An 11557-nucleotide genomic window follows, 5' to 3' on the forward strand; every position below is an offset into this window, starting at 1 on the left:
GAAGTGGATCCAAACAAAGTTAAGGTCCTATTGGCGGTACCATCACCATCTTCTGTGAAGCAACTAACCCTGTTTCATTTAGAAGGTGCGATATATGGGGTGGTTCATTCATCTCCTCTCCCAATTAGTATTTCCACTGCAACAGTTGCCCCACTCTAAGGAGCTCCTGTGGAGTGACGAAAGCCAAAGGTGCTTTCACGAGGTGAAGAAGGCTCTTAGCACGCTTCCCATAATTTTGCAGCCTTGCTAGGATTTGTGGCCAAGTTATCATTCTCTTATAAAGAAAAAAACTAAATGACTATTATATCAATTGAGTTGACATTTTTAAATTACTAGATCAGCTTCTCAAAAGCTATAGTCTTAGTAAGCTATAGTTATTGCTAATCATCCATGTACCTTAGCAAAACGTCCAAAAGACAAAGCATTCCTACTTTCTTCTCACCTCCATTTGGCGAAGTGATATTTGATAATTAAATGGGTTGTAGCATGAAACGATCCATTGTGTTTTGTTGCCAAACCATGTTAAAATTCTAGCTGTGTCCCTCTATTGCTAATATAGCATTAAGCTCAATAACCCTAGTGGCCCTTCCATAATATATATTAGGGCAATGCAATATGTCCTCTCATGTGCATTGAATCATACAATATTTTAGTACAATGACTAATATATCACATACATCTAGATAAGCATCATTACTATCCCACTTCCAACTTGGCTGAGCACAGAGCATGCTAATAAAGTACATGTATCTTTAAATAATTAACATCAAATTTCGCATCATGAAATTATATGTCACAGCTTTAGCAATTTAGTGCTAACCTTCACTTGACTTAGGTCTAGTATAACGAACTCATGACACCTTGGTTTTCCATCTTAATATTTTCTTAAAATTGGGGATTCTAAGTGTATACATGTGGAGTAGTGCTAATTTGATGTTGCATTCGATATCATTAAGGGTTATTGATCATAGGAGAAACAATACTTGATTTCCTCCATTCTTAATTCTGCATGAAGGGTGGGGCGGTGGGGCCATTTAGCATGACTCAAGCCACAATTAGCGATTGTCAAAGCATTAATGAATAAAGGAGGATGAATTATAATATGTGTTGAAGTAGTCAATTGTGCATTGTGTTGAGTTTTACAACTCGCTTGTAAGAGGGCATGTAGAGAAAGAGTTGGTGTGGTGATCATGGCATCCTCTTTGGTGAATATTGCGGCTGCTGTTGGCTTGCTTCTTGATGGGGAAAGAAGCCATAACGTTGATCCCACATTGGCCTTCAGGTCGAGTTGTCCCACGCTTCATCAAGATGAATCCCTCATCACCCCATCTTGGCCCCCACGAGTTCTTTACAATCCAGTAGTCTAAGCCTTCTGCGTTGGTACCATAGCCAACAATGGCAACCCCGTGATCAAGCTGAGTATTGCATTTTCCGTCGTATACGCCCTACAAAAGTTAAGAACTTTGAGAGCGCGATATTACATTTTAGCATGTCATGAAACATTAATCCAATAATGGATGAATATTTTCCAATAAATTTCCCTCTCAATAGCGCTCAATTCGTCAACAAATGACACCATAATATGGTGGTACTATCTTGATAAAGCTCACCTCAAATATTGGCTAATGAAATGGTAAAAAGAGACATTGGATTGTACATTACCCCGGCGTAGAATTGGAAATCTCTGTCACTAGCGTCAATGCCAACGCTAACAGGTTGCTTGGCAACTGCTCGAAGGAGGGCTTCCTCATCGTTATCAGGAACTTCCACGTAGCTATCAATGGTTACAGCATGCGTGTTCGTCTGGAGTACACAACAATGTGTAGGCACAAGAATGTGTTAAGGATATCAAACCGTGATTAAGATTGATTAAGAAGGCCTAGCCTAGCCTAGCTAAGTGCTCCGGCATGGCAGATGGCCGGCCGCAGGGCGCCACCCGGGACAGCTGCATGTATAATATTCCGGGCCGTCCCCCATGATTGGAACAGGCGGAGAAGCTGAGGATGACGATGTCGTGGTGTCCTATTAGGTCGTCATACCTTGGAGGCAAGGCACTGCCCTTGTCGTGCTTGGTAGGGGTAGTCGTCCTCGGTGTCGATGCCTCCGTTGTTGATGAGGAACTCGAAAGCAAGGGGCATGGAGCCTCCGTTGCAGCCGCTATTGGACTGGGTGTCGCAGTCCACCAGCATCTGCTCCGACAGCGACACCAGCTGCCCGCTGGCTATCTGGTGGGCTCCCTCCACCGCCACCACCGTCGAGAACGCCCAGCAGCTGCCGCACTGCCCCTGGTTCTTCACGCCCGTCACGGCCCCCTTCGCGCGCCAGTCCACAGACGCCGGGAGCTCGTCGCCGCCGTCACCCGCCGCCTTGTCATTGCCGTACGGCCACCACCACCACGGGGCCAACACGTCGGTTTCTTCCAGCCGTACCGCTGCCGTTGGCCTCCGGTCCAGGCCCCCCGCCGGCCCGCCCGCCCGCCCCAGGTTGTAGCGGGCCTTGAACTCTTCATGCGTGAGATCCGCGTGATCGTTCAGGTCGAACCAGTAATGATGCTCGCTAGCGCCGGCGGCCCGCCGCCTGTTGTGCTCGAAGATGTGGCGAAAGTTGTCGCAGAATATCGCGAAGCGCTGTAGCTTCTCGAAGGACCGAGAACCCTCGGCAGTCTCCCTGTCGTACTCGCGGGGGTGCTTCTCTAGCCACCCCAGAAACAGGGCCGACAGCTGTTCCGGCGGCGGGAAACTATCCTCCCCGGCGTATTCGTCGTGCAGCGCTGCCGAGTACTGCAGCGTCGACACACCGTCGCTCAGTGCAGACAAGTTAAGCAGCACCGCAGCACAAGCGCACATGAAGAAGGACGACAACGATAAGAAGAAGCTGCTGATGGCAGGGCGATTATGAGTCAAAGGCGCCATAGACATTATAAGCAGCAGCTATTTGATAATTTCCTGGTCCGGAGTACTGCTGTGCGAGATCAGATCTAGAGCGCCTTGTATGCTAATGCAGAATGGTGATCAGGCCTCTTCCTTTATATATGTTGCTCCAAGAAGAGATCATGTACAGGGGGACGACGAGCGGAGAGGACAGGACACGACAGGAGGGTGGAGCTGATCGCTTGAAGCAACGTCGACGTGAACGCTTCAAGTTCATTTTGGCCGTATTTTGCTTAAGCTGCCCCATAAAAATCTTTGCTTGAAGCGTTGGTATCCCACCATATCGGACGCATTCCTCGCTATTTTGATATACTACGTACACCATAACTCAAAATCTAGCGAGCTTAGTCAGTACGATTCTCCAACCTGTAATACTTCCAACGTTGCAACTTTTCCGTCTTTTCTTGAAACCTTCCAATTAACATTGACTTTATTATCAATCGTGTCCCACATTAAAAATGAACGATAATGTTTCACAAGATTGGTAATCTGAAGATTATGGCAAAGCGTAAACATTATAAGATTGCTAAAAATCAAGGTTACCAAAAAGTGCATGGTTTTCTAGATCATTAGGTCATACATCTTTGAAACCCCTGAGTGTTGGGGATAAAGGCACATGTGCTTAGTTGCCCCTATATTACTACACTGCCAACACATGCACCTGCACATTGCAAGAAATGAGCACCCATCACTATCACTTCATTTTTTATTTTTTCAATGACATTTAAATAAAGGGAAGGTGGATCACACATTGTGACTGTTGGAGTTCCCACATCTTGAGTATCTCTCTCTTGCTCTCTTACTCCATCCGCCATAGCTCACATCTCTCTTACTTCCGCTTGCTCATGCTTCCACTTGGGCTTCTCCCTTCAACTGGTATTATTAGAGCCAAGTTCTCCATGAGCTTAAGCTCAATCCGATATTGCTTTAGCTCTCATTTGAGTTATCTACAACAGGGTTTCACATTGACAGCCATAACTCTAACTCTTGAGGTTTTTATTGGGCTCTCAATGCTCTAGACTTCTTAGGACCTATTGGGGCTATCTTAGGGAAATCTTAAGCTACATTGAGCTTATTTCAAGGAGTATTTAACTCACTATTCAAGGCTGGAAATACAAACACGTTTTTTCAATTGTGGCCACTTTCAAACACTTATGGTTGCTCAACCACTCCTCCGCATTGGACAAAGGCTTTACTATTGTTTACCACTCCTCCAACATTGAGCATTAACATTCCTCAAAACCATAGGCACTAACATCTCTCATTCCAAACTATTATGCAAGTGCGAGATGATGAGCAAATTTTAATAAAGATATATCATATTGGGAAAGAAACATGGTCTGAACAAGATGGCTGCCATATCCTCTGATCCAATCTCCATTCCACAAGGAAAGATCTAACTACTAAGTTGGTCCATCCATATTGATGTAATCATTCGAGGTCAAGGAATAAAAAAGAATGTGTGGATCCTATGGGCTAGCGACTCATGTTGAACTATTATGTGCTGAAGTGATGCTGCTAAACATAAACAAGCACATCATCAGTAACTTACTAGGAGCCAGGTGGAGAAAATCTCATAGAGCATCTCACAACACTACTCTCCACAGACGATGATTAAAAGAATAGGTGACAGGATTTTAAAGGCCTCTCAGTACCTGTCCCTTGAGAAACTCTCATAGAGCATCTCACAACACTACTCTCCACACATGATGATTAAAGAATAGGTGACAAGATTTGAAAGGCCTCTCGTTACCTTTCTCAAGATCCACCCTTACAAGACAATTTCGTGAACATATTAACAACATTAAAAGTAAAACTTTTACATATCAACCCTTGGGTGACCCTAAAATACCCTAGGGACTTTGTGATAAGTATGCAAACACATGAGTCTACTGAATTAGGATCCTCATCCAATCCTTAGCTATACTGTTCTGCAAAAAGATGTGATCGTATTGTTTAACTTTGTGGAACCATAGCTTTGGATTAGGAACACCTTGGCAACCTGAAAGTAGGAGATTACCATATTCACACCCTCGCTACCATGCTGCTGCTTGGCAAACTTCTCTGACTCCACTTTCTATTTCATCTTAAGCACCCCAAAGTAGTTGCATCCCCCTCCCTCTATTCTGTGCACTGCACGATCCTTGAGAGCCTACATTTGCCAGGATCACAAAATCAACACTCCAATAATAACATAAGCACCACAATTTACTATTTCACCAGAGTAAGAACCATGAAATAGCTGGTCAATTCAACTTGTGATGATCCCATGAACACTTTCGACCTCTAATAAACCATGCATAGGATATCCTCAAGACATCCAAATGCAGCAAACGGGAGCATACATCATCACTTTCAACTTCCTCTTTCTCTTGGTATCGCGAATCATCATAATTTGTTAGATGTGTACTGTCCCCTTTAAAACCACTTGTTGCTCTGATATCCTTATGAATGCCATTGTCCGCGCAAGTATCTTCATCCCAGCAGCTCGAAGGCTGTCCTCTACCACGAGCCACGGCCTGGTGCGCAGATCGGATGCTGTACGCTTGTGTAGTGAATGCTGGAATGTCCCCAAGAACAAAAGAACTCTACTTTTTGCACAAAACTCAAAGTAAAAAGCATGCATGACATGAACAAGAGACCAATTCGGTGCAATCTCCCCCCATGCCTTGTGTGAGCGCTCCAAAAGCATGTATTTTATGTATTAATCATCTTCAAGCTCAAATAATAGCCCAAATTACAAAATAGCAAGCTTTTAGCTTTTGAGTTTGCTTTAGCACAAAATAGGAATAAAGCTAACGGACGGTGCCCAAAGAGTCTGGCATGCCCAATATAATGTCCAAGTACAAATAACATAATCGTGCGCCCATGCGCATACAAAATAATAATAAATATCAAACGCCTCAATAAATAGGCGCGACAAAATATAGGCGCCATGCCAAAGGTATGCACCCATCAAAATAGAAATGATAAATCGAATACTCGCTATCCTCCAATGCTTTCCTCCGCCACTGCTACTATCTCTACACATCAACTGAAGCATTCACAATCGTTAGTAAAATAATACAATTGAACCGACAAAAGTGAATACCTAGCAGTCTTCAGCTACATAAATAAATCAACTGGTTAGAAATCAATCCTAACCTTAATTTATTACGAGTACGCACTCTAAACTCATAAACGTTTATTAATTTAATATGCATTTTGCGGAATCACCCGCTATGGAATCACCCATGTACACACTAAATTAATGAAACGCCCGAAAAGGACAGGCGTCCCCATCAACTTCTCGCACAAAGAATCCACTTTGTGTATGAGCCCCAGTCATCAAAGTTTACGGAATCCACCGAAAAACTTCACGGAATCCATCGTGGCACGGAAGCCACCGTGAAATATGCCTCCTGGCATCATACCCCCGGGGTGGGATAGCAATTGACCTCAATTGCTATTAGCTCAATGTGGAGCTAACAGAGTGGGGAAAGCATTTAAGTCTCTAGCGTGCATCCATTGGGCTTCTTCTACAGGATGGTTCTTAAATTTAACTAAATATCTAGAATATCTTCGGCTAGTTCTAGTGGTCAGAAAGTCAGTATCTATGATAGCTTCAGGTTCAAGTATTTCAGTCTCTTCCTCTAACAAAGGTGGGTTTTCATAAATAGGGTGTACAGGTAATTGGCCTCTAAAGGGTCTTAATAAACTAATATGAAATGTGTTGTGAATTTTCCAGTGAGGTGGTAATTCTAACTTGAATGCATTGTCATTAATTTTATGAATGATCCTAAATGGTCCATAGAATCTAAGTGCTAATTTAACAACTGGGTGTCTATCTACACTTTGTAATCTACGTTTTTCTATTCTCAACCAAACATAGTCATCAACTTTGAAATTGATTGCTTGTCTTTTCTTATTGGCTTGTTTGGTATATGATTGCTGGGCTTTGGCAATCATGACTTTAACCTCATCAAAAATAGTATTATGCATACTAGCAATATCATCAGCACTCTGAATTCTATTTGACAAAGATGCAACAGGTGTAGATAATTTATAACCATAAATCACTTCAAACGGTGCTTTCTTTGTAGATGTGTGTGGTGTATTGTTATATGCAAACTGTAATAAATGCAAATGTGTATCCCATGTCTGTGGTTTAGAAATAGTCTAAGCATGTAAAAAATCTAGTATAGCACTATTAGTGGCTTCTATTTGTCCATTAGTTTTAGGATGAAATGCAGATGAAAAATCAATTTTTGTGCCAAGGTTAGCAAACAGAGTAATCCAAAAGTTGTTACAAAATCTAGAATCACGATTAGAAATAATAACTTTTGGTAATCCATGGTTAGTGAAAACAGTTTTCAAAAACAATTGTGCTGCCTGTGATGCTGTTAAAGTTTTCTTATATGGAATGAAATATGCTTGTTTACTAAACCTATCTACTACTGTCCAAATCATATCATGGTTGGATTTAGTATTAGGTAAACCAGTAATAAAATCCATAGAAATTTGTTCCCATGGTCTCGATGGAATAGACAAAGGCATAAGTAATCCATACTGTTTACCATGATGTCTCTTAACTCTTTGACAAATCAAACATTCAGAAACAAAGTTAGATACATCAGTGTCCATATGCGGCCAATAAAAATCTTCAGTTAATGTATGTAAAGTGGATATGATACCTCTATGACCTTGATATGGAGGACAATGAATCTCATTCAAAACAAAAGATCTGAATGGAACTGTAACACATAATCTCTTTTCATAAAACATAAATCCATCATTATATGACATTGAATCAATAGAAATCAAGTTATTTTGAACTAATTTATTCCAATCAGCATGAAAAGTAATATCGTGATGATAAGTATCTTTCATAGCAATCAAAGAATCAAAAGATATAACAGAAATATTATGAATGGCAAGTCTTCTACTTAATCCATCAGCCACTACATTTTCTTTACCAGGTTGATATTGAATGATAGGATGAAAACTCTGAATAAAGGATGCCCATTTGATATGTCGGTCAGATATTTGGGGTTGACTAAGTAAATGTCTAATACTTTGCTGATCGGTCTTAATCATAAATTTTGAACCCATTAAGTAGTGTTTCCATTGTCTTAAAGCTTGTACAACAGCTAATAATTCTTTGTCATATGTGGAATATTTCAGTTCAGAGGGTTTCAGTTTACAACTAGAATAGGCTATAGGATGATTGTCTTGCATAAGTACGCCTCCTATTCCTGATCCACTAGCATCAGTTACTACTAAAAAGAATGGTCTATTAAAATCAGGCAACTGTAGTACATGAGCATGGGTTAATGCATGTTTCAATAAGTCAAAGGATTTCTGTTGATTATCGGAGCAATGATAAACAATACCTTTCTTCAGAAGTTTGGTTAATGGTAAAGCAAGTAATGAAAAATTACGCACAAACTTCCTATAGAAACTAGCAAGACCTAGGAAAGATCGTAACTCATGCACATTTTTAGGTACAGGCCAATTCAATATTACATCTATTTTCTTAGGGTCAACTTTAATTCCATCAGATGATACAATATGACCTAAATGCTCAATTTCTATTTTAAAGAATTCACTCTTTTCCGGATTTGCATACAGTTGATTATCTTTTAATAATTGGAAAACCAATGACAAATGCTCATAATGTTCTTTTTCATTTTGACTAAACACCAAAATATCATCAAATAAGACAATAACACAATAATAATATTTCAAAAATATACGGTTCATCATTCTACTAAATGTAGCAAGTGCATTAGTCAATCCGAAAGGCATCACTAAAAATTCATAATGACCAAACTGTGTCCTAAATGCGGTCTTGAATATGTCAGACTTATCTAGTCTCACCTGATGATAACCAGATTTAAGGTCTATTTTACTAAATATAGCAGATCCTTGCAGTTTATCCATAAGGTCATCGACTCTAGGAATTGGATACCTATTCTTTACAGTGATCTTATTTAAAGCTCGATAGTCAATGCACATATGGTAGGTATTATTCTTTTTCTTTACTAACAGAACAGGTGCACCAAATGGAGAACTACTAGGTCTAATCAATCCTCTATTTAGTAATTCCTCAACTTGACTTTGAATTTCTTTTTGCTCTATCTGGTTATGCCTATATGGTGCTTTACAAGGTGGCCAGGAATCAAATCTATTTTATGGTCTTCTGGACGTGAAGGAGGTAAACCAGGTGGTAGATCTTCGGCAAAACAGTCTTTAAAATGTGCAAGAAATTCTTTATGCCTAGGGTACATATGATTTTCTTTAACTTGCAGTTCATTCACCCAAATGAGATAAGATTTACTACTTTTGCGTAATGCACGTTTAGCTTGAGTATGCGAAAGCAGTGGAAAAGCATTAGATGCATGCATACCATACAATGTAATATGTTTTCCTTGAAATTGAATATTAATTGAATGTGTGGAATAATCTATATCTGGGTTATGCTGATGATGCCAAGGCATACCTAAAATAATGTCACTGGACTGTAGTGGTACAACTAGAAAATTTCTTCTTTCAGTGTATTGACCAATTTGAATTTCTAAGTCATGCACTTCCTGTGTACCATTATACCTAGTGCCTAAGAATGTTGCTTTGATGCGATAATGCGTAGGTATAGTCTGTAACTTCAATTCTTTTACTAGCTTTGCAGAAATAAAATCATGAGTACTACCGTCATCATGCAAAATAATATTTTCCTTTCCATGCACTAAACATTTCATAGTCAATAAAGAATGTGGAGTTGGCATACTTGGTAAAGTATCCGAAGGAGTAGTAATGTCATCCTCATCTTCCGTGAAATCAGGTATTTCTTCATGTTCGTCTTCTTCCATTGCTCCAAGGTAGTTGATATGGACAGGTGGCTTCTTCGAATGGCAATTTGCTGCTAGATGTCCAGGCTGGTGGCATTTATAACATACTATAGGCTTGGCTTTGGTTACATTGTTTGCAATGGCGGGAAGTCTAGGTACATTAGGATTTGGCTGTGGAATAGGCTTAGGGTTCTGGTTGGCATTGGATGGTAAAGCAGGTGGTTTTGCCCAGTTTTTACGAAAAGATGATGAAGGAAAACGACCTTGATTAAATCTTCTAAAATTTGAGTTGAATTGCTTAGATCCATAGTTACCATTGGCTTGAAATTGCTGTGGACGTCAGTCTCTACCTCGCAGCTAATGAAATTGCGTCTTCCAGAGTTGCAGGCTTGAACATATTAACTTCAGCGTAGTAATGCCCAAGGAGTCCAAACATATACTTGCACTTGTGTGTCGCTTCAGGTACGTCTTCAAGCATGCGTAACCGGAGTAATGCATTCTAAAAGCGCTCAGTGTACTGAGGAATAGTCTCACGATCCCGTTGCTGAAGAAGATCCCATTGCTTTATGGCTTTTTCATGAAATTGTGGAGGAAGAAAATTTTGCATAAACTTCTTCTTGAAATTCTCCCAGGTAGTGGGACAATCTATACTTTAACGAACCATAGTCCACCAAAGAGATGCTCTATCCACTAAATGATTAGTGACACACTTGATTTTATCTTTTTCTGCATAGGTTTCCTCATGAAAGTAGTCGTAAAACTGACTAATGAATGCAAGAACAGTTTTGCGCTCTCGAGTGCCATTGAAAGTACGGAATTTGAAATTTCTTTTACTTATCTTTGATTCCTTGTGGATAGTTTGAGCTTCGAGAGTTGCGTCGATGGTACGTCAAATAAGGTCTTCAAATTGAGGTTCCTGTTTGTCGGTAGTCGATCTTTGTAAATTAGCCAATTGAACTTGCAATGCTTGCCTAGCTCGTCGTTCTTCATCCAACTGCATCATAATTAAGTCCAGCTTTTGCTCCATCGTAGGTTTAGGTAGGTCGCCTTCAGCCATTAAATCATCCATATGTGGTTTCGTCATCCTGCAAAACTCAAAAGACCTCTCACTCTCAAAATCAAGTTAGTGGGATGAGCGTAGCTCAAGATCGGGAATACAAGGCTTATATATTTTTGGGTGTGGCTTTCACAATCTTCATCTTCGACTATTGCAGAATTTGTAATTTTTTTAGAAATCTATGTTTTATCCTTTTTCGTATGCTGAAAATGCTTCAGCAAACCTGCGTATGTGAAGAGTACCTTCCAATGAACAACTTCGCAGTTCGGAGTTTCTGCGCAGGAACAGCCCTTCTATGAGTTTTGAACAGAAGTCAGTTTTGACTTTAGATGACTTGTCTGACTTGCAGAGTTGCTGACTTATGTGACTTGCAGAGTATGAAGACTTGCAGAACTTGGTTGCTTTATGTAACTTGCAGAACTTCGACTTGATAGACTTGCAGAATTTGATTGGTTGTGTGTGACTTGCAGAATTGAAAGGACTAATGTGATTGGAGCTTAGGTGACTTAGTGTATTAGCCTTAGTAAAGGCAAAGCAACAAAATGTCGAATCGTGGGGGGGGGGGGGGGGCGTTTTTGCAACGCGGCGCAAATTTCAGACATGTTCAGATACCATGCGATGAGGTTTTTGAAGCTTTAAGCTTCTCTTAAGCTTTCTAAGCTTTAAATTTTAAAGCTTTAAAGATATCAAGATTGAAACTTATCTCTGCAACTCCACGACTTGAAGAAGAGGATGTAGAAGTG

The 11557-nt window shown here is 40.4% G+C and overlaps 1 protein-coding gene across 1 annotated transcript; it reads right to left on the reverse strand.

The window, feature by feature from the left end:
- Nucleotides 1–847: 847 nt before the first annotated feature.
- Nucleotides 848–2987, reverse strand: LOC148030364 (cysteine protease XCP1-like). The gene is made up of 3 exons (XM_087686682.1): nt 2040–2987; nt 1663–1803; nt 848–1445 (listed from the first exon to the last, which is right to left on the reverse strand). The coding sequence occupies exons 1-3, from the start codon at nt 2916–2918 to the stop codon at nt 1140–1142; spliced, it is 1326 nt and encodes a 441-aa protein (XP_087542808.1). The 5' UTR covers nt 2919–2987; the 3' UTR covers nt 848–1139.
- Nucleotides 2988–11557: the final 8570 nt, after the last annotated feature.

This window comes from Lygodium microphyllum, chromosome 10 (assembly GCF_053477565.2).
Source record: "Lygodium microphyllum isolate KBCC chromosome 10, Lygodium_microphyllum_v1.1.10, whole genome shotgun sequence".
In the NCBI taxonomy this organism is placed as follows: Eukaryota; Viridiplantae; Streptophyta; class Polypodiopsida; order Schizaeales; family Lygodiaceae; genus Lygodium; species Lygodium microphyllum.